Raw genomic sequence first — 24098 nt, 5'->3', positions numbered from 1 at the left:
AAATTAAGGATCATAACTTATACTTTTTAAAGATGAATGCAACTTTTGTTTATATAAACATTATTTAATCTTGCAAATCCTGCAGTCAGTGTCAGTGTCAGAACATTTACAAACACAATTAGAAGAATTAGACTGCGAATAATTAGACTTTAAGAAAAATGCTGATGGTTCAAGTCCAGCCGAAATTTGAGTTCTCCTCATTTTTGCGTAAAGAAATACAAGCTTTAATTACACTGCAGTCTTGAGCTCTTTTTTCAGTTTTACACAAGAGAATAAAACCATTTTTTGACATGTTATGGGGAATAATGTCGAAGCTTCAGGTCCTGTGGCAGCTGGTAACTGACATTTAAAAGGCGACACACCATCAACTACAGTGGTCCACTTCTGACTGGAGCACATCGTAGCCCTGCATTGCCTACAGGCTCTGCTACAGGAGGGTGTTCTCCCCCTCAAACAACAAGCTAAGAAAACACTTATGTACAATTCAGCACCTGGGAGGACCCATCATGCCATTCAGTTTTTATTCCACTCAGAAAGTGGAAGCTACCAAGCTAGGCTAACTAGCTTGCTAATGTTGGAACTGATTCCTACCACAAATATCCTTTTCATTCATGTTGCTTCAACACCTGCTAAGTCATTGGCAGCCGCTGCACAGTTATGCTGTGTTGACTCACATTATATGAAGGAGAGAGTGTTAGCTATCTCTCTGTAATACATTCAGATGTGATGATGGCAATAATCAGACGGTAAAAACTCACAGCAACATGTTATCCTGTAACTTCAGCACTCTGTACATTACCCCGTGATTCGAGTCACGACACTGAGTACTGCAGGGAATTCTCAAAACACAGATGGGATTAGGAAATGGATAAAACACAGCTGCTGACTATAACTGCCTGTGTGGCATCTATATCTATATATTATATAACTATATTAGAAACTATTTTAGTGCCTGCATTATATATTGCACCAATCAAATTACCAATATTGCCATGGTCAGTTGGAACCGTAAATCCCCACTCCCTGCAGAACACTAATATGAGGGGCTCTATCCCTGCAGAAAAATTAATACAACTATTTTTTTCATAATTTGGTAAAATGTCAAAACAAACACCAACGATATTCACAGATTTCTTGGCAAAATTAATTTCAATTTTACTTCAACTTTTAGAGTTCAGCCCACTAAACATCTTTTATACATTCATGATTCACAGCCCTAATAACTGCTTTTAACACACTTACGTAAGTTGTTACTAAAGTTTCAATACTTTTAGCAAGTTATGGCACAGGGGGACAGAGAAAATGAAGGATCTTTTTTTTTTACTATATGTCCAAGCTTAAGTCAGCAGAAAAAAAGCTCACAGGACTTTGCACTACTGAGCTGCACATTATAACCTAAATAATAGTAAAGCTTATCAAGTACTTCCTTTTAAAAAATAAAGGTATGCCCTACTTGAGCTTATGCAAGGGCAGCGCTGACCAGTCCTGAAAGACAATGTAAAACTGAGTGAGAGACTGCTCAAAGAATGCTTGAGGAAAGATTAATGCTTCAAACTTTGAACCCACTTAGAGCAGTGAAGCAGCAGTTTTCCTCCCTGTGTGATGCAAATTCACTCTAGGGTACTTTCTATAGATAAGAGTGCATTTTCTGCTTCAATGCCAGTTGCACATCAGTTGAACTAGTCTAATTTGTGAATATAACATCTCAAATCAAACAAACAAACTGACAAAATGACTTAGCTTGTTTACAGTGTAACTTCAGACATCATGATCATGCCCTAAATCCAAGTCTTACTCTGTGGTTTTTGGTACAAAGCACTAAACTGAAATGCTCACAGCATCGTTTTTATAACAAGCTGAAAACTTTAGAATTGATGTTTTAGACTGTTGACAGACAAATCATAAGTGAACATGAATTCACAAATAAATAATACTTTAAATGACTAGCTTATATTTTATCATTTTATTTCACATCATGTTGTCAAGTATTCCTCAAGGAAAAGTATGTAAAATGAAAGAAATCCTAATGGTAAGTCTAATTAAAATTTGGAGGCCAGATGTTGCCTTCTCTCTTTTCCCCAAAGTATTCTATTGGCAGCCTCCAGCCTCTGTATTTTTCAAAAAGCTATTTGGATGCACAATAAAGCAAGAAAAAGTTCTTTCATTTTCAGCCAGTGGATATTCTTATATAGATGTCATTTGCTGAATGTTTTTCGTCCAAAATGCCCTATAAGACCATGAGGGTATAGCCTGTTAAAGGCCTGCTCTCATATTATTTTCTTTTCTGCTTTATGACCATCATGGTCAACACCAGTGAAACACTTGATTTGTGTCTCTTCCTTTGGATATCTGCATTATTTGCTCCCACTGAGGAGAGGAAAACAATCATTTCTTTCAACTGTAACTATTACTGACACCAGATAGCACAGCAGGGCTTTTGTTCTTTGAGCTATGAGATTGAAGAATAGCTGGAGAAATTACGAACCACTTTTTTCTGCAGTTGTAAAGATTTGATAATGCTCATCACATTAACGTTGAGGACTGATAGAGATTCTCTTCCAGCCCAGGAATACCATCTACAGTACAGCTACTTATCAGCCTCCTATCAGTCTCCTTAGTCCTCAGTGCTGTTTATAAAATAGTTCCACCTTTAGACTCTGAACATTTACTAAAATAATGTTACAAGAGTGAATATATTTTATTCATTCATAGTTGTTTTCATGGAATTGATGAACCAGCCTGAGTCAGAATGTATAGCCATCTTTTCTACCAAAGGTTAGTCATTCCTCCCTGAAGAGGTGGGTGTCCATTTTTCTAAAAAATCTATAAACCAAAAAAAATCCACTTTATGTTCAGGTTGTGGTCAGAATAATAGAAATTCTTTATAAAATATGAAATCCTATTCAGCATCACTATAAACAACAGCCTCAAAAACTCCCATAGTATAGGCTTTACCCAGACGGTGTGTTGCGAGGTAATTGGACTGCATTTGATTGTTACTGTTACTGTATCCACCTCTTTGTAAATCATCTCTGCTCTGTTTGAGGTTTATGCCATAAATCAGCCCCTCACAGTTTGTACCAAGCTGTAACCTGGAACAAGTAGAATTACAGATGAGTTGCAACACAGCTTTAGTTAGTGCACAACATTAGACCACAAGGCTTATTTTTCTGCCGGGATAAGGATCAAAATTTATTTTTCAGAGAGAGACAGAGATTAATAAAAAATCAACACATTTGGACAAGATTTAGAAGCCGGAGTAATATTGATAGTTACTGTGGATTTGACCCATATGGCTTCAGAGGACTTTGTTTAATAGTCTCACCAGGTCTGACAGATGAAAAACTGCAGGGTGTAAACTTGTTGAACTCTAGTCTGTATGTTCAGAATGAAGTGTAGATAATGATTACCTCTCTGTCTGGACACCAACTGAAGCAGCAAAGCCACTGAATTGGACTTTTTTTAAGACTTTTCTTTTAGAAAAATGGACAGCCACCTCTTCAGGGAGGAAAGATGGCTATACATGTTGACTCAGGCCGGTTTATCACTGACATGGAAGACAACTATAAATGAATAAAGTAACATAATTTGAGTAAATGTTGAGTCTGAAGAAGGAGCTATTTCATGAACAGCGTTGAGGTCAATGGAGACTGAAGTTCCTCCCCTGTCTCTGAGCGGCTGCAGCTCCATGCATGTTTACCTCCATGTTGCTCCTGTCAGCCCTGTCTTTAACCTCTGAGTTTGCCTTCAATAATGGCGAACAATAATATCATTTTTGATTTCATTTGATTCTCCAAAAAAGTGAAAAGAGCAGTCATGTGAGTTTTGTTTACCCTTGATCAGAGCAAGAGAGAGTGAGAGCACCAGAAAACTAATGTTCCGACTTATTGACATGATATAATCATAGCCCACATTGGGTTTCTGCTTTGACTATATAGTACACATGTACACACGTTTTTTAATAACATGCAATTGCTAAAATTGTTAGAAAAAATAATATTTATATTTGAACAGAATTTTTTCATATTTTTTGATCAGTCCCAAATTTTTATATTTTCTAATCTGGATAATTTTCCTCCCAGATGAACATAGTGGTTGAATTCATAACTAGCCTTGTTCACCTTGATATAATAATAGAATTAAGCCAGAACAGAATTAGCGTCTGGTGGTTTGTGTGAACAGGATGGCCGCGGAGTCACATCACCGGCCTGAATTATCGTTTCAGTCCATCCCTCTTTTTTGTATTTAAGTTGTTCAGGTTCAGATTTATTGTCATTTCCACATTTGACAAACTGTATATACAAGGAAATAAAATGTCTCTTCTTGGACCTCACTGCTGCAGTAGAGCAGACATACAAACACCAGTGAACAGTCTTACATTAGCAGTAACAAATTTGATTGAAACAGGGTCCAGTTTTTATTCACCTCTTGTAGAAGTTGAATGCATTTGAGTAATTGACGTCGCCAGTGACGATGCTGTTTGTTGATCACTGATGTTGCTGTAAAGCTCTAACAGGTAGACTGCTACAATAACAGCAGCGCTCAGCTCCCTTGGTAGATAATATGGCCAACACAGAACAATGTGGGACACAACCACAGCATTCCTGCAGGTCTTACTTACACACACAGTCCACTGCCACGAGTCCCACCAGACTGCAATGATCCCTTTACATTTCAGTAGCGACTTAGTTTGTCCAGCTCGACGGCCGGGTCTGGAAAGTTGCTGTGTGGCCACATTTCCATGAAAACAAAGATGCACCGGATCTTCATTTCAGGCTGGATAGTCCATCGTACTCCCTCTGCCAATCTCCTGAAGGTCTCAGCTGCTGTCGCTGAATTTTTCTGCAAAAAAGTTGCTCTTGAGAGTTAAAACGTCATAAAACGAAAAAAAGAAATATTCGGTCCATGAGAGGCAGCTGTATCCACCACCGTCAACATGGCAACCATTGCCATTCAGATTTCAGGTGATAGAATTAGGATAAAAAATAAAGACTTTATATAACTTTCCACTGCTTACTGGAAAAACTGAGTGACTGTCTATCACAACATGTATTCATCTCAGGTCCCATTCCAACTCTGGGGAAGAGACTCAATTTTTTTTGTAGATCTGACGTGGGCTTGCTTCACCCATGGGATACAGTTTATTGACAATTTCAATATCTTTTGGAACAGTAAAGACCACTTCAAACTTGATTGGGTTCATCCAAGCATCACTGGATCCAGATGACTCAGTGCCAACCTATGTCATGCCCTTGGGACGTCATACCCAAACAAGAATGTGTGGATAAGCGTGAAGGACAGCGCACACAGACAGTCTGTATCTCTCCCCCCTCACCTGACCCTCTGCTCCACATCACCCAAGGCATTCAGAGGATGTCTCTGTCCAAATCAGGGACCCAACGACCCCCCCTCACCCCTCCACCACACTCACCAATCACGGAGTTAGTTAAAGCTGCCACGCTGAAGCTCAGTCAAATTGATGAACTGTTTAACAGCAAAAACCACAGGTGTGGTTATTACCAGGTCACTCAGGTGTCTACCAGAGATTAAAAGACCACATGCTGCTTCCTTAAACATCCCAGTGATCTTAAACAAGTGGTGGCATGGTCAAACACAACAAAGTTCACAGCTTCTTTATCTAACTGAGTGCTGTGCTCCAGCCACAGACTGTGTCAGACAATGCTTGTAGTAAATTAAACTTAGCTGTGTTAAATATCAGCCTCTGGGAAGTCACTATTAATTAATGATTTTATTATCTAGAAAAACCTTGATTTTATGTTTTAACTGAAACTTGGTTCAATTAAGGCAGTAGTGCAGCAGCCCTTATTTAATCAGCTCCACCAACCTTCAATTTTATCAGTCACACTAGAACACGTCAGACAGGGGTGGAGGGTGGGGGTGGAGTAGCCACTTTATTTAATAATGTCCGCTAATGCAAACAGTTGTCATTTTGAAACTTTGGCCCTTTCTGATCATCACTGTGTTTTCTTTTAAAATGACCGTTGCTGCTGACACCAGCAGGACTAAAACAGAGGTAATCAGAAAGTGCTATATCAACGAAAACACCTGCACATTATTCACTCAGGCTTTTACGCCCACACCAGCTCTGCCTCCAATTCCTCTCAGTGATCTTTTAGACAGTTTCAGTTCTAAAGTTATTGATGTTATTGATGTCATTGCCCCAATGAAGATCATAGCTGTCTCTGGTTAGAAAAAAGCTCCAGGGAGGAAAGCAACACTGGTAAAGCTCAAAAAAGAGAGTGTAGACAGGGAGAACACAGCTAGCGGAAAACCAAACTCCTGGTTCATTATGACATCTGTAAAGAGACTTTGCATCTATAACTTGGATCTAAAAAGGGCAAGGCAGAACTTTTTCTCTAAGATTAATAGAAATTATAAAAATGCACACACCTTATTCTGTCGTTGACAGACTGACAGACGCCTCAGCATCAGCATCGGTCCCTCCTGAACTTTTCTACACCAAGTCATACAATGTATTTGCATCCTTTTTCACAGATAAAATGCTGAGGATAAGACAAACATTTTGTAACTCAATCTCAGCCAAAACGGCTGTGTCGCCTGTGCCTCCACCCTAGACTACTCTAGTCAGGTTTTCACATTTTCACTCCCTAGATTATGCAGTCTTGACAGAAATTGTTCAACACCTTAGGCTTGCTACCTGCTGCCTTGACACTCTGCCTACGAGCTTCTTTAAAGATGTTTTTAACTGCACATGTAAAACAGAAAGTCAATAGTACTTCACTCAAGGCTTTTTCCAAGGGCCCTGAATACTGCAGATAATAAACTAAAAAAAAAGTGTAATTTGAATGCCTCAGTAATAAATAATTATCGGTCCATATCAACCAGGAAATATCATTCTAAAAGTTGTTGTGCGGAAACTTCTTGGCACAAAACAATTTCTTTAATGTTTTTCCGGCTGGATTTTGACCACATCATGGGCACTGAGACTGCACTTAAAGCTTTTCATGATATTTATCTGAGCAGTGATGCGTCAGCAATTTCAGTTTCACTATTACTGAATTTCAGAGCTGCATTCGACACTGTACACTTTAAGATACTGCTCGACAGACTGGAAAAGTGCTTTGGACTTTCTGGGACTAAATAGGTTCAAATCAGATTTACAAGAAAAGGAAAGTTTTTTTTCAGATGGTAATTATGAATCTGAGCGAACAAGAGACGTGGAGTTCCTCAAGGGTCCATTCTCAGGCCTCTTCTATTCAACAACTACTGGCTCCCCCTTGCTGAGATGATGGAATATTGTAACATAAGTCTACAAAAGTCATAAGTCACCACATGACTATATTCCCTTACATTAACTGAATAAGTCCATTGAACAAATCAATTAGTGGATGTGCCAGAATTTTCAACAACTGAATGCAGAAAAAACTGAAATAATTGTTTTTGGTCCCAAAGAAAAAAAGATGAAAAGTCGGTGCTCACCTTGAATCCATAAAACCAACAAATGAAGCCAGACATATTGATGTAGTTATGGACAACCACACAAACACAGTCAGCCACCAGCCATCTTAAAAACATAGCAAGAATAAAAGGACTATTGTGACTGTGTCTTCACAGGTCTTAGTAAAAAATTAGCCAGACAGCTGCACCTCATCCAGAAAGCTGCTGCCAGTCCTCGCCAGCACCAAGAAAGTGGAGCACATCACACCAGTCCTTAAACCACTGTATCGGTTTCCTGTGTGTCAAAGGATAGAATTTTTAATCCTACTCCTTGTCTATAAAGCACTAAATGGTCTAAGGCCTAAATACATCTCATTTACTTTGGGTTACTACTACTACTACTAACTACTGCACGTCACAAAGCATCCAGGTTTACTCCATGTTCTGAGAATCAAAACCAAGCCAGCTGAAGCAGCTTTTAGTTTCACTGCTCCTCACCTGTGGAACAAGTTTCCTGAACACCTGAGATCTGCTGAAACAAAAACAAAAGTAAAAGTGTTAACTGTTAACCGACTCTTTTTATTGTCTTTTAAATGCATTCTTCTTAATGTCTTATTTTTAATGTTTTTTTTATTAATCTATGCTTGTGTCAAGCACTTTGAATGGCCTTGTTTTTATTGTTTTTTAAATACATTTTAATGTCATCTTAATGTCTTACTTTTCAGTGTATTTCTGTGCCTCTGTAAAGCACTTTAAATTACCTTGTGTCTGAACGGTGCTATATGAATAAACTTGCCTTGCCTTACTGTCTGTGGGTGTGATATACTCCCATTGTGCTGTAGTTTGGATGATTAATTAGCTACAGGTTGACTGAATGTGTTGAATGTTATTGCCTATGGTATACAGAAAATATGCTTCATATGTTTGATTAACTAGTTCTCATCTACAAATGATTTGTTTTAAGTAAAAACTAAAAGAGATACAAATATAAAACCAAACTACATAGGTCAAACTTACTGTCTGTTTCAGGACTGTGCAGGGCTCCAGAATAACTTCACATTGGTTGCACTGGTGCACCAGCACATGATTCTTCACAGTGACTTTTGGTGCTGCAATAATAAATTTAAACGTTACCTTTTCTTTGACGCTTGATCGTATCTGAGCCAGGGAAAATGGAGAAGCCATTCTTTGTCAAAGGTGGATATTTTGGGCTTTTTGTATGTTGTAGGCTCCGACTCTGACTCTGGCTCAGAGTAAGATGAAGCCTTCTCTGCCGAAGATGTTCGGTCAGGATTAAGCATCTTAGCGGGGGCAGCGAAGAGACAGGTGGTGTAGCGGTTACCCTGAGCTCGTCCTGACCTCCCTGGGGCCCTAAGCAAAATTCTATTAAGTGGCCTTCCTACCTGACCCATGAGCCATGTAAACCATTTGCCATTACCACACATTCACACCTGACATCCCAGTGCTCCCACTACAGTCCTCTATCCTTTGCTCCATCTGTTGGTCTAAGAGTAGTTTTATCTATATGCAACAGAATCAAGTATTTGTACCAAATATTAACTGAATAGGATATTTTCTGTAGAATCTTAAGAGAAGTGAATATTCTCATTAACAAAAATAACAGGTGTAATGGGCAGCGCAGAATTTTTCTTGATGAAAAAACAATCAACACTTCTCTTCCTCTTGAATTACATTTGTTTTAAGGTTTTGATGTCGCCCCCCTGTATTCAGCAAAGAAGAATATCAGGGTCAGAGCCAGTCGGAGGCAGAGTACGGGCAGGTCTTTGCAAAATGTGGGTGGGGTAAAATCAATGAGGCGACACACATATACACAGAGACAGACCTGCTAAATGTCAGATGCATCAGTGGGATCAATAAAGATGTGTTGAGTGTGGTTTGGGTCACTTATTAGTTTTACTTTCATCAGCTACATTGTTAGCAACACAAAGAAAGAAAGAAAGAAAAAGAGTTTAATGATAAAGACACTAATAATAGCAATCATCAGATAATTTATTCACACTTCAGCCAATATCTACAGTTAGCTAAGGCAATTAGTGGATGTAGTAATTATAAAACCACTGAACCAATGAACGAGTCAACTCTGTCATAGGCGGTGAGGTCTTTAGGAGACACTTTGTCTACTACTCTTTTACTGCATGCAACAGGATTTGGGTGACTGACACCGACGCACACACACTGTGTTGTTGTTGTTGTTCTGTATCCAAATGGAAAAAACATATTTTTGTTATTATCTCGTGTGTTATAAGTATTGTGTTCATTAAGTTGACTTTAATAATTTGAAAATGATAAACAGAAATTGATTTCCTGTTTTAGCCCTTGCCAAAATTTCTTTAGAGGGCTGAATCTGATTTTGAACATTATTAAAGTCATGGAAATGAGATCCCATTTTACCAAAATCTAATAATAAAAAATAACAACACAGCTAATATGGAGGCATTTTCATATGTCCTCTGAAGTCTCTCTCTGTGACGCCCATATATTCCACAGATTTTTAAAGTTTTATATGGAATAAAATATCACACTACATGGAACTTCCATGTTATTTTGGATCTGGTGTCAGGACATGTCAAAATAGTTCATATTAAAAGCAGTTCATTCAGGATAATAAATCTAAAATGAAAATGTAAGAAGAAGGATAAAAATGTGCCATGGGACTTATGTAACACGGGAGCTGTTTGAAGCGACTGAGCTACAACTGAACTTAAACATGACCAAGCTAAATTACAAGGGAACTTACAGCCGTCAATAGCAAGCAGGTCTAATGATTAACTGTGTAACTCAGCTTCTACTAAACACGAGTAAATCCAGTGTCACTTCACGCCACTTAGTCTTTATCCTAATACACTGGACACATACTAATCTTGTGAATGATTAGTCCAAAATATATCACTAAATCAAAAAAAAGAAAGAAGATGAATCCCAATTTGCTTTGTATTACTTTATGAGTGCTACCAAGCTGTTGTCTATTACTCTCATTTGGGTTGGACACGTATGAGGAAATATACACTGTTATCTGTTTTTCCCCATAATATACACTTTAAACTCTGTTTTTCATCCAGCCGTTTTTTAGGCTCTGAAGATGTTCCCCAGTGAGAAATTAGCCAAGTGAATGATACTGTGCCCATATTAAAGCTCATAGCTAAGAGCTTAGAGAACTCTGTTATTTTCCTGCAATTACATCAACTAGAGCATAAAAATCCTGAAACCTTCCCACTGCTATTAGAGTGAGTTTGTAATCAGCTGAATGGTTTGGCACAATATGCAGTAAATAAAAAAATACTAGTTTGGAAAATGAGACAAAATAATTTGATCCACAATTCAATTAGTGGAGCCCCTGATTCAGGCTGCAAACCTAGATGAATGCTACCACTTGCTAACCCCTTCAAATCTATAGCATTTATTTAAGACTTTGTACATAATTTAATCTTTTTAAAAAGCACGACCAAAATGCTAAGTAGCTTAATTTGCTTCTCTCTCTCTCTCTCTCTCTCTCTCTCTCTCTCTCTCTCTCTCTCTCTCTCTCTCTCTCTCTCTCTCTCTCTCTCTCTTTCTTTTTCTCACTCACTCACTCACTCACCCTTCCCCTGTTTCTTTATTTTTCTTCAGAGGGGGTAGGGTTAGCAGTTTAGCTGTGCAGCAGATGACTGCAGGAGTGTTCAAAGCCCACTGTTTCACTATCAGAAATGTTCTTGTTGCTGCTGTTTCATGCCTAACTGTCAGGATCATGTGAATATAATCCCAGCCCAGTGGCAAACATAAACAATGTGCAGGGAAAGTGAATGCAAACTACTGTAGCTTCTGGCATGGTTAAACACACTGCAACCCCACCAACACCCCACCTCACCCCACCCCACCCCACCCCACCCCCAACCCCTATAAGAGAAAAACCGACATCCAGCACTGCTACATAGAAGCTGAATAATGCACTGAATAAGATAAGGGGAGTATAAGACAGAGACGTGTTTACATGACAGTAACAGGATTACTCGCCCCTTCAGTGCAGTATACTCATCGCACACATTATTTATTTTAAAACTGTATTCACAGGCTTCTTGTTTGAAGTCCAGATTTGTGAACATGCAGGAACTGTTTCCAAAGCACCTTGTTTTCCCAAATTCAGATATTGCATTTCTACAGGAGGGAGGAGTGGAGCGGATCCTCCCACCTCTTAATACTCTCTGCTTGATAGAGAGCCCATTCTGTTAATTAAGCAAACCACATGGGGCCAAACATAAGTCCAAATGCTCTCTCTTGTTTTGATTTAAGTTCACTGTATATTCTCCCAGTGAGTAAGAGCTGGCGGCAGAGGCTGTTCATGAAATTTATATAAGCATACCTGTATGTGTGATGCTGTAAGGGGAGCTGAGGGTCAGACCTCACACAGGAGGAATTAATGTGCCAGTATAAGTATACACCATACCATAACATATGACCATTACCACCCATCTCCTCCTAATCATACTGGCATTGTCATATTATTGGTGATCTTATTCCTTTTTTTCATACATCAGTGCCTGTCTTACTGTTAAGCTCCCCACCTGTTTCACATACGATCTTTTTTGGAAAAGATGAATGAGTGTGTGTGGAGTGCAGTCGTAACTGAATTGACAGCTGCTGGTGAAAATATTAGCAGGTAAATTGTCCAACCTTTGTAACTGCCAATCAGAAACACTCGTACACCCACCAACACACAACACACACAGGGATGATGGTGAGCTGTTCATGTGCTGCTGACAGCTCTATAAACACACCTCTTAAATCTCTTCAAATGCCAGCGTGCCATTAGGAAATCAGTTGTCCATTAACACATTTCAGTCATTAGACTACAGCAGCCTTCAGACAACAATGGCTTCCCGTTTCTTTCATTATGTATTTCTTATTGACATGAAAATCATCTGAACTGATTTGTGATATCATATGCAGAATTAATTTCCATCTACCTGACAACAAATTAAATAAAATGCAAGCACATGGAAGTAGAGGTGGGTGTTAGTTCAGGTGTGTGAGTACATGCAGCTTGTATTATATTGGCATTAAGACTTCTACACTCATATATCAACATGTTCATTAAAAAGTTTTACAAATCTGAACCTGCTTTACTCCAATTATACTGTCCTCACCAAGCAGGGTTTAAAGTTTTATAAAGAATTGATGATACCAAAATAAAAATGTTTCATGAAAGTATTTGTTCAGCTGAGGAAAAGATGGGACCATGTACAATTACATTATTAGGAAGTTACATAAATTGTGCATCAGAATATGAAACAACAGCAGAAATTAGTCATGTAGGAAATTTTCCTAAAATTGTGCAGAGTAATAGGAGAGAGTTGCTTTTATGATTGAACTGTTACAGCTGATAGAATCTCAAGAAGTACTAATTAAATCTAGGAATTAAGACTGAGGAAGATGAATGGGTGTGAACCTCCCATTACTGAAGCGATGCCAACTAAAATCCTCACTTAAGTAGTGATGAAAACATTTTGTAAATCAGGTTAAAATCAGTATATTGAATTTTTTTCCTAAACTGATGACTTTGTACTGCTGGGCTTTGACTTGGTGCTGAACAGTTCAAGTATCATGAAGTTTCCTTTTCGCATCACTGCTCCTTCAATCCCTCGGTTGACCCGTCTGTAACTGCTCCTGCTCCACAAGTGGATGTGCTACAAATCTGAATGCAACATATTCTTTAAGTCAGTGTCTACCCAAGGAGAGAAAAGGAAATGTGAGGATGTTTCTCTCTGTAGCCGAGGATGAAATATCCCAGACTATTTTTATTGGTTTGACATTTAAAGAGTAAATCCACACCAAATCACATATGGCAGACGACTGGTGCTGCACTGATGCCTGCGGGCTTCAATGTTGTTGCAAGTCTGGCCACAACCTATGATGTGACAGGAGGTGTTTTCAATCACCTGTCAAAGGCAAAAACATCTGCTGTGACATCACTGACTGGGGTGTGACCAGAGGAGCAGCATCCTTCAACATTTGTACCTCTGGAGCAGTGCAGCAGCAGACTTTAGCCTTTCTCCTTCAGTGTGGATTTATGTGTGTAGCTCCATTTGCATTATATACATGTATATGTGTGTGTGTGTATCTTTGCATCTGTCTGTTGTAGCGTCTGTGTTTGTCTTTTCCCTATATATACCTACTGTGAAGGGGGGGGGGGGTGCTCCAGGTGTGGTATGTGATAAGAGAATAGATGTAAATGTATACAGATCACATTCACACGCTGTGTTGCCGTGTGCTGCAATAGTAAACAAACCGTGAGCTGTCTGACTGCAGAGTGTTCAAGCTGAGCTTCAAAGTTTTCAGCATCACTTGACGTAAACGACAGATTGGTCTCAAAAATTCATTTCTGGAGAAAAACTTGCCAAACGCTTAATTAATGAACGTTGAATGTGACTGAATCAGATTCGAACAAACTGAGACAGAGCATCAGAGTGAGGCTGCAATATTCAGGGAGGGGTCGCAGAAGGTTTGCTGGCCGGGTTCTACACGGTGGGCAGACTCATCTGGGGAATTTGGGAGAATTTGTTTCTGATGCACTGATTACCCTTGCCTTGTCCTTGTTTTACCTCTCTCATATTCAAATATGGCCATCAGGAACAGGTGAGTCAGAATCAAAAAGGCCTGCACTCTTTCAACTAACAAATAAAGACATCAAATGACAGAGTGTTTCAGCCCACACTCAGTTATACCTGAAATGGACAATACTGCTGTCTGTCTGTGTGTCTCTGTGGTTTGGTTTAAGAAATGCATGACTTTGGCACATGTAGCCGGGTTAAGCGCAATTATCTTGATACACTGATTTAAATTCCTGTTTTCCTTTTATGTGGTTAGTTACAAAAATAAAAAATATTCAGTTAAACAATGAAAGATCATCAAACTTCATTTCTTTTCACTGTCAGGATTATGAATTTAAATTGTTTGCAAACACATAATGCCTTATTCTAAATGACCCTGTGAAACATTTGAAATGAAAAGTAATTATTCGACTCAGATGGCTGGTCACTCTCCACTGGAACGCTGACTCACTCAGTTAGTTTCTTAATTATATAATTGTCTCTTTTATTGGTACACACACGAGTCTTAACTGATGTCGCTGTAGCATTTTTCTACCTGCTCTCTCAGACAACTCATGGGCCACCTGTGAAAATACTTAAATGTTATTAGTATTGCTGCTGAAGAGCAGCATAGCATAGCAGTGCGTGGGCGGGAGCTCTAATATGATTGGCTCAGGGACACTGTGAGCCTGAGTGGCAGCCCTTAATGGGAGCCCTGGAGAGGTAACCCAACAGCTGTGTGTTTGCAGCTAATGAGAGATGGGGGAGGAGTAAAAGGATCACAGACTGGAAACACTCTGATAAACTCTTGCTTCAGAAAGGCTGGGGAAGATAGGAAATCAAGTTTTCTCCAGAGGACATTGCTTAAGGCTTTCCTTTGTGACAAAACCCGCATTTGACTCATTGTCCCCGGTCCATTGCTTATGCTTTAGCAGTTATGATCACTGGCATCAGTGTTTGGGAAGAAAGGGAGAGAGTAACTGCGGTGTGGGATGAATTTCACTCCCCGCTGAGCCATGCTGATTTATAGCCCAGAGCAAAAGCATTGTTTTGTTTTTTTTGTTTTTTTAATTACACTGCTGCAGTTTTAATAGGAGATGTCAGACATAAGTAGTTTATTCCAATGTACACTAACAGCTTTGCCTTTTTTCCTGTGTAACTGATAGTCACTGTCTTCACTGGCAAGAAACTAACATTATACTGTGCATTACTCCAACATCAAGCAATGTTAACATTCAATTCCCCTAATTTCCTCAGCTAATGTGGAGGACTGTATCACTTCCCTTCTTTATTCTAACCGCCTGAGGGTGGCGCCAAATGAATAAATAGTGGCCAACCAGCTTCCATTTTAGGCCACTCATTTTGCTACATGGAATGCATATCAACAAGTAAACTGTCAGTGCAGCCTACCTGTTACATCAAATAGAGACAAGTGGGACCATCAGTGCGTTTCATATGAAGGGAAGCACCGATGGTTTGCACAGGAGTAAAAAGGAGGGCACAGTGACGGCGGGACACGCTTATTTAATGAGGTGAATTCTCCTGTTTGGGGTCTGACCCAGTTTGATTTGATCTTTTTAAACTGTAGGAATCGCACAATTTCCTGGTAGGCAGCCCGGGTATAATGTGATGTTGAGTGTGAAGTTGCTGTGTGCTGCGGTGGATGGGAGCCCCACCTCCTCCCACGCTCTGATGAGTAGAGAGAGAAAGAGAGAGCGAGAGAGGGGAGCAACTAACCTACCCACAGTATCTCGCCACTTGCTCTCTGGAAATGCTTCAGATGGGCTTCTCGTTCAGGAGCCGTTAGCTATCCCACGTTTCACGTTGCAAAAATGACATTTGCGTTGCCGCCGTTGAGACACCCAGTGCATCCTCCGAGTGCGCTCTAGGCGACTTACACCAGGGAAGAGCTGGAGAAACTTGGAACCAGAGGGATGCGCCAACGAGTGCATATCTCGGCAGGGATCAGTTATTGAGGATTGGAAATGGCACAGAGTGGGTTATCCTCATGGAGGAAGACTCTTCATTTTGCAGCTCTGTCATAAAATCTCACAAGACAAACCGCTCATAACTTCTAATAACCTCACGGACAGAAACCTACATCCCCGCTCTACAAAGACCACCGGACGACGGACGCAGGATCCTGAATTTTGATGCGGAAAGTTGTGAATGCTGTGAATGGATTTCGCGGCTGTTGAAGTTATTTTGATGTGGGCGCTGTGACGGAGGTTTGAGGGTTAGACACCTGCCTCTGGGAGCACCGGTGGACACATCAGCCGCGGACGGAATTGGCAACGCGACAAGCGCTCACAGAGAAGTCTCCGGCTCAGGTAGCTGCAGGAATCACTGCAGAATGAAACACAGAAAGTTGCTTTTATTGATATTGGTGTGGTTGAAGATTTGTGTTGCGATATGAGTGAAGTTTTATTTTGAAAAAATATTTCTGACTTGTCCGAAGTGATGTGACAGGCCGGGGTCTAAATACACTGTTAATACAACAAGTTGTCCGCGGTGCACTTTATAATAGAGAAGCCGATACGGCAGCTGCTCGGTGTTACAGGTTGATCGAGGATGCGGTGATAGAAAGGCAACAGTCGAAATATGTCACCCACAATGATGACGCGCTGCATGACTGATAAGACGATCCTCTGGAATTAAAACACATCCGAACAGACTTGAGCTCGAGCCTCCTCGAGTAATGGCATTAAGTCATTAAGTCTGCATATCATCGCACTTCAGCTACAATATGAGTCCGTGCACTTCCATCTGATCTGTACCGGCGATCGGCTAATTGCATTTTATTAAACCATTATGATTCTGTGAAGCAGAAAATGTGATCCATTTGTATCATCCGTCTCCTGCCATTTCTTTTCTACTGGCTGCAAACATCATACTAATTACCACTATCAGTGAATCTTTATTTGGAGCTGTTTACTCACGAGAAACCATATCTGCGCAAATAATTTGACGTATAGCCTGCCGTGTTAATAATTAATCGGCAGTTTTCCTACGGAGAGATTCCTGCTCAGGCCTGTAATTGGAGAGAAAAAAGAAATCTTTGATCAGCGCATCCGCACGGGTAATGTGCTCTGCTCTCCAGCAAGAGTCTGGGGTGTTGTTTCTCGCCACTCCACCGACCACCAGACACATTTGAATAGTCTGCTCTACATAGTGATGTCGGAAGTTCGCACACATACTGTAGGCTACAAGGCCGTCAAAACAGAGCAGATCAAAACAGGCCTGTAACCCAGCTGTACCCCGTTTCTGACAGACCGTCTGTGAGACGGAACCCTGATGAAAGTGATGACCCAAGTCAGTCCATTATGCAGCAGTTGCGTGATGATGGGAGTTTGACACATTTCCCCTGGTCTCCACAGAATACTGTACAATAACATGCGACGTGTCCTGTAATGGAGTTGCTGAAGGAAGGCTAACTGTTTGCCATTTGGTAAATATCAAATCACAGAAAGTGCTGGAATGGGTTTTCTGACATGACTGCTCCAATAGACACTTGACAGAATGAACCTTTTCAAAATAATACAAACACAGTGAAATACCCTGTCAGGAAACTCTGCTTCCAGTCACACACAGAGACCAACAATGAATAGAAAGTGTATGACCTGTCATTACGTTCATATCTCCCTTTACACACTATGGCAATGTCTGAATGCAGCCTCTTTGATCTCACTGTATTTAATGGGATTTTTGTGGTAGGAGTCACTCTCCATCAATGTTTTTGTGTGGAGCAGCCTACATGAATAGCTAAATTAAATACTCATGCCCCTAACAACCAAAGGCCACTGCTTTCTCACTACCAGTGTCCAGGGTTTACACTCACTACAAGTGTGTAGGCTAACATTTAGCAGTAAATTCTAATGTTTGATCAGCTGTGAGGAGACCCATAGCTCTGATACTACCCGTCATAAATCATGCTGGTGGGAGGGTAATGGATTTTACCTGTTATACTAGCTAAAGGCGCAGAGTCAGCCAATACATCAAATCACATCAGTTGAGAAAATCATTAAATCATTCGTTATCTCCCCACGACGTAGCAAAGCAGAGCAGAGAACATCCCACACTAGAGATTCATGAGCTTCATCTGTACCAGGTAACAGGTGAAAATCCTGGTTCTGCAGGGGAAGACGTCGCCTGATAGAGCGACTGAATCATAATCCTCCCCGCAGTTACCACAGAAAACAAGTCATCTGTAGGAAATAAGCAATTTTATTCCTATACATGATTTTTTTTTTCTAGACCCAAAACCTAACCCTTTGACATATTAGTAATTTCACAATTACGCCTCAGCTTATTCTTTGCTTGACTCATCTCTGCTGGACCTGTGAAGCGAACAACTTAAAGAGCAAATGTCATCCAGTCAGTCACTGAGTTTACTCAGTCAGTAGATAGTCTGTCTCTATGGTAACCAGGGCAGGGGCACATGCTCAGCAGCACAATTATATTGTTCATTTTTTAAATACCTGATTTCTTTATGTGTTATGACAGCAGTCACACGTGTGCAGACGCACACTCCTTCAAGTTTTCCTACTTCCTCTACTTTAAGCCGAAAGCTGCTACATCTTACACAAAAAATAACGATTTCTAAACTCCTTTAACACTTTTTAAGATAATTAACTGCAATTTCTTTTCCTTTACAAATAAAATGTAAAAAGTCCATGTACACACAGGAAATACACGATGATGATAGATGGATGATATTATTCACTTTGGTGATACATAACTGATGAAATACTTTGCTGTTTAGACTACCAATGTGTTTCTTTGGAAATCCCACAGCTACGATATTAAAAATCAATTAATATGGATGCTGTGTGCCCAACGATTTGTCCTCAAAATAAAAATCTTGACTCTCTATTAAAAAGCACCAGTTAACCTTATATTTTTCATTCCTCCCATTTATAAAATGTCAACATTCCTGAAAACTGAAAACAGTTTGACAAATGCCTGTGGTGCAAAAGGCACATGCCGAAACACTCAGGGAGCAGTTCTAGGAGTCAGACTGAACGAACAGGGTCCTAATATCAGAGCCAAGGTGTCACAGAGATGTCTGCGTTGTGTGACTGGGCTCCACGCCCCTGGCATCATAAAAGCAGAGAATCGTAAGTCTCTTGTGAATGAGGTCAATTGTGCACAGTTTGACACAAGATGGGACGTTGATTGTAGACATGTAAAAGTTAAAATGTTCTTGAACAATGGGGTCAGCTGGGTGGTGCACAGTGTGAGGGCTCCAGGAGAGACTCAATCAGACCTTGCAGTATGACTGATGTTTAGCTGCCACTGAAGTTTTTCACAGGCACAAGGTGGAATTTGGGAGTTCAGTCACTCAAAATGGTCTCAGAGGAAATGTGTAGATTAGTGAAGTAAGGGAGAGACCAGCCACAATGTGAGGAGACATCTATCTATCTATCTATTTATCTACTGTATCTATCTATCTATCTATCTATCTATCTATAGTAGAGCATAGAATAGTCATGTATTAATCAACACACGGCATCTCAGTGATAACACACTCCTCTGTGACACATTGGGCAGGTGTGAGAACCTCTCTCTCTCTCTCTCTCTCTCTCTCTCTCAAAGCCACTCTTATCTATAGAGGTCATTGACAGGTGAAGGGGTATGCTTGGGTGAGCTTCTCCTGCAGCTTGTGAAGTCTGTGGACTGATGGCCATGCTGAGCTGGAGTCACGAAACACAGAGCCTCTGGTCCAGTCTTGCTCTTGTTGCTGCAGTTCTCCTCTCTGATGTTCTCAGAGTCTTTAACTCCATTGCCGAACAGTTTTGCCTTGTTGCAAAGTTAAACATTTTCACAGGAGGTGAAGCAAACAGTAGACCCATCAGGCAGTTTGAGACGGTCTTTGAAGGTCCACGTCCATACTGCGGTACAGGCTGCCTTCGGTTTTTCTCTGTGTTGGAACCATCTGGACCATTGCATGATCACAGCATGAGCCCATGTGCTGAATGCTGCTTCACTGGTAGAGTTTAAGTTCTCTCCTCAGTCTGACCGTAGATGCTTTGATTCTATTTGGAAACATATTTCTTATGAATATTTTTGCTGCAGAGCACCTCCATAAGTGTTTTGTGCTTGTTTTTTTTGTATATTTGAGCAGGATGTTTTTTGCAGCATACAGTGCATGAGGGATTTATAGTATGAGCTCTTTATGCCGTGTAGAACCCCAACAGCTCCATGTAAAGGAAGTACAGTGTGTACTACACTCATACAAATTGTGGTACAGTAGGGGTCAGTCAAGAATTACCCAGGGCTAAGTTGTCCTGAGGTGTGGCTACCACAAAGTACAGTAGCTCGAGTTAGTTATAGTAGCTCTAGTTATAAAGGTTAGACAGTGCACAAAGGTTTTTCAGTGATTCTCTCTGTTAAACACCACAGTGCTGCCACAGCACTTGGGTGTTATCAGGGTGAATTTTAATAGCCAAAAGGATTTCACTGTCTTACACTTCCTGAAGATTTGTGTTACGATTCTTGAACCCGTTGTAATATATGCCCTATTTGTTGCCATTCTCATTGTAGAATTCAGTCCTCACAGGAGCCAAAACCTTAATCCTGGAAACAACAAAATAAACCATTTGATTTTAAACTGGTTGAGCAGGACTCTAATGTGACACAGCACTGAAAAACGTACCTCTTGTTCCTCCGTTTGATTTTATGCTGAGTTATCTATCGCAATCTCCCTGAATTAGCAGGTAGTCTTGTGGGTCCACCACACCATCTGGGATAGCAGATGATAACCAAGTTTTTCGGAGAAAAAGCGCTGAGATGCAGGAAATGTCACTCCTAGTTGTGTTCAGCAGTTCTAATTTATCCATTTTGCTGCTCAGGTAGTGAACTTGAGTGAGACATGTAGCAGTCCAAGAAGCCTCACATCCTCCAGTCGAGAAAAATCTCAGCACTAGTTCCCCTTCGTGACCACCTCAGAGTGCTTTGAGATGAGTGAAAAAAATGTACACTGTCAAGCTTTTGATAAAATATTTGTGAGATAGCTGAGAAATGTGAGATAAAAACCCAAAGGCCTGGTGTCAATAATATTCAACTGATAAGAGATTCTCACTGAGTGATGGCAAAACCCATATTTCACGAACAACATGAATTTTAATGTAAACGTAAACAAAGAAAAAAGAACACCAATTCGCTGTGGCTGCCAGGCACAGAGCCATCTGGAAGACAGGCATTAGGCCAACTGGAAGACATTAAGTCATGAGTGTCATCAACCATAACAATCATGTCACTATCAAAGCATTCCTATTCATTCTAGAAGTGGCTCTAATGGCAGGGGGACATTTATACCTAAAATAAAATTGAAAACTTAAACAGTGAATATTGTATATTCGTATAAGAAATGTGTCTTTGTGTTTATCCTCTGATCACCTTTTACTCCCCCCCACCCCTCCACCCCCCTTGCACACATGAACACACTCACCGTTCATGCCACAATGACTAGAGGCTCCCCTGCAAATGTAGAGAGGGACACATCAATAACTGAGCAATTAGTACATCAATAACCTGCACTTCCAATTTTAATGTATTCAAAAGGAATTGGATTTCTCATTGGATTTCTGTATATTTGTCTTTTTCTGTCTAGCTTAATACACATTTGCTTTGCTTCTCTCTGGAACATTGTTTTCATGTGAAGATAAGCAGAATGTTCTGATTTGAGCTCAAAATAACCCTGACTGCTCGTCCTCATGTACATTTCTATCTTTCTCACAAACTAAGGATGCGCTGATCCCACTTGTGACCGATACTAGATCCAGCTCCTGTACTCTTCTTTATTTTTCAATGTAAATCTGTGTGGAGTTGATTGGAACCATTCTTCTATATGTAATGTGACATGAGGCTCCAATTAAACATTTATATTAAACTGTGGCGTCGTACCACACTAATGTTATTTAAAAGCTTGTGCAAATTTTTTTTATGTGATTCAGGAAAGTTTAGAAAATACTATTGTCCCAGTTTCGTTAAGACAGTGACTAAGAAACAGTATTTATTCTGGACGGGTCCAGTCTGGGCAGCAGTGAAAACATGCATAGGAATAAACACAGCAATATTAGTGAGAAGACACACACAAAATGTTGCCCACCACGCCACCAAGTTTTCCCGAGCACTGGACCCTGATACTTAACCTCAGTGTCTGCTCCCATTTCAATTACCAATAGAACACACACACACACACACACACACACACACACACACACACACACACACACACACACACACACACACACACACACGCAGGAAATAATTATAGTCTAAAATCATTGCAGCATGAAAAAAAAGGCAGAATTCTTTAGCTGGAGGGAATACAGATCAAAGAAGACACTAAAATAATGGCTCGTAATTACAGAGTTGAAAGGTTCAGAATCAAACAATGATTGCAGTGTTTGAGCTAGCCAGTAGCAATGGAGTATGGGTGGAAATTTCTGCATTGTGCATTGTTGTAAACTGCAGGAGATGATAATGACCAAGTTGCATAATCTGCATGAGAAGAAATGGACTCACTGCTTCTATGACCCTTAGTATGAAAGCCCTTCGTCTCTGGTAATGAAATAGATCAAACATTTTAGCTCTGTCAATACACAACATCTTTGCAGGTTCGTAAGAATTTATTTTTGAGGATATTTTTATACTGTATGTTACTTTTGAGCTACTTTGCTTCACCACTCAATGTCTAGTAGCGTAATACTGAAATAATGAGTCTCTTAGGCTGTGTTGAATCTCTGAGATTTTGTATTTCATTCTTATTTGATTACACAGCTGAAGCAATCCACACTGGCCCTCAAGTTTGTTTTGTGTGTAAGCTCACAAGATATAGTTTCTTGTTCCAACATTAATTTCTACATGACATTTGTAAAGTTGAGGCATTTATTGAAGCTATTAAAACTCTTGGACAGAAAAGAAACCATGCTGGGATATAGTTATGATTATGAAAAAAAAATCCTTTGTTGTTGCTGTTGTCTCATTATTATATTGTGCTTGCAGGCCTGTTATAGGTGTTGGGACAACTTATTGAAAAAATAACAGAACAAAGAATACTATACAATAATAACAATGCAATGTGTTTTTCCCCCCTACTGACTACAAGTGTGTCACCATGGTCATTATGAGTTGATCATATGGGTTCTGTGGTATTCTTTTCAAATTAAACTTAAGTTATTGCCTATATATCTTGTTTTATACCTAAATCTTCATATGTGATTTCTAAAAGAAGACAATATGTTGACACAGATTCTCTCTCATTTACAGGCAGATCTTCTGATGACCTAATGGAACTGAACTTACTTGTAGTGCTGTTTTGGGTCCTGGTGCTGCGCTGTGGCTCTGCTGAAGGCAGTATCCTGTACCGGGTCCAGGAGGAGCAGCCCCCCAACACTCTGATTGGTAGCCTGGCAGCAGACCAGGGACTGCCAGACTCGGGTCACCTCTACAAGCTGGAGGTGGGTGCCCCTTACCTCCGTGTCGATGGAAAGACGGGAGACATTTTCACAACGGAGATTCCCATAGACAGAGAGACCCTGAGGGACTGTCGATCCCTGGCTAAGGGTAAGCCCTGCTACCTGGAGTTTGAAGTGTCAGTGACAGATCTGATACAAAATCAGAGCCCACGTCTTATCGAAGGACGCATTGAGGTGCAGGACATCAATGACAACACCCCACAGTTTCCCTCTTCTGTGCTCACCATCTCTGTCCCAGAGAACACGATCATGGGGGCGCTATTCTCCATACCTTTAGCTACAGACAGGGACTCGGACAGGAATGGAGTTGCTGACTATGCGCTGACCGCAGGCCCAGAAGCAGCAACCCTGTTTGGTTTACAAGTGGCTGATGACAGGGGTGGGAAACTCCCACAGCTGATTGTCCTGGGCAACCTAGATCGTGAGTTAAAGGATTCCTATGACCTTACCATCAAGGCAGTGGATGGAGGAAACCCTCAGCGCTACAGCAGTGCTTTGCTTAGAGTCGTAGTCACCGACGCCAATGATAACTCTCCCAAATTTGAAAAGTCCACGTACGAGGCCGAAGTTTCGGAAAATAGTCCAGTGGGCCACTCTGTGTTGCAGGTAAGAT

The 24098-nt window shown here is 40.4% G+C and overlaps 1 protein-coding gene across 1 annotated transcript in view; it reads left to right on the top strand.

Annotated features, from left to right (window-relative positions):
• Positions 1-16195: 16195 nt before the first annotated feature.
• LOC111222324 (protocadherin-1-like) overlaps positions 16196-24098 on the top strand; it is an 87024-nt gene continuing 79121 nt past the window's right edge. The window contains exons 1-2 of the mRNA XM_022746024.1: positions 16196-16333; positions 23277-24091. Of these exons, the coding sequence (XP_022601745.1) occupies positions 23297-24091 (795 nt within the window). The 5' untranslated portion in view covers positions 16196-16333; positions 23277-23296. The remainder of the gene's footprint in view (positions 16334-23276; positions 24092-24098) is intronic.

This window comes from Seriola dumerili, unplaced genomic scaffold (assembly GCF_002260705.1).
Source record: "Seriola dumerili isolate Sdu_G_001 unplaced genomic scaffold, Sdu_1.0 BDQW01000091.1, whole genome shotgun sequence".
Taxonomy (NCBI): domain Eukaryota; kingdom Metazoa; phylum Chordata; class Actinopteri; order Carangiformes; family Carangidae; genus Seriola; species Seriola dumerili.
The sequence above is the reverse complement of the archived record's forward strand: the minus strand, read 5'-3'. Positions and strand labels throughout refer to the sequence as shown.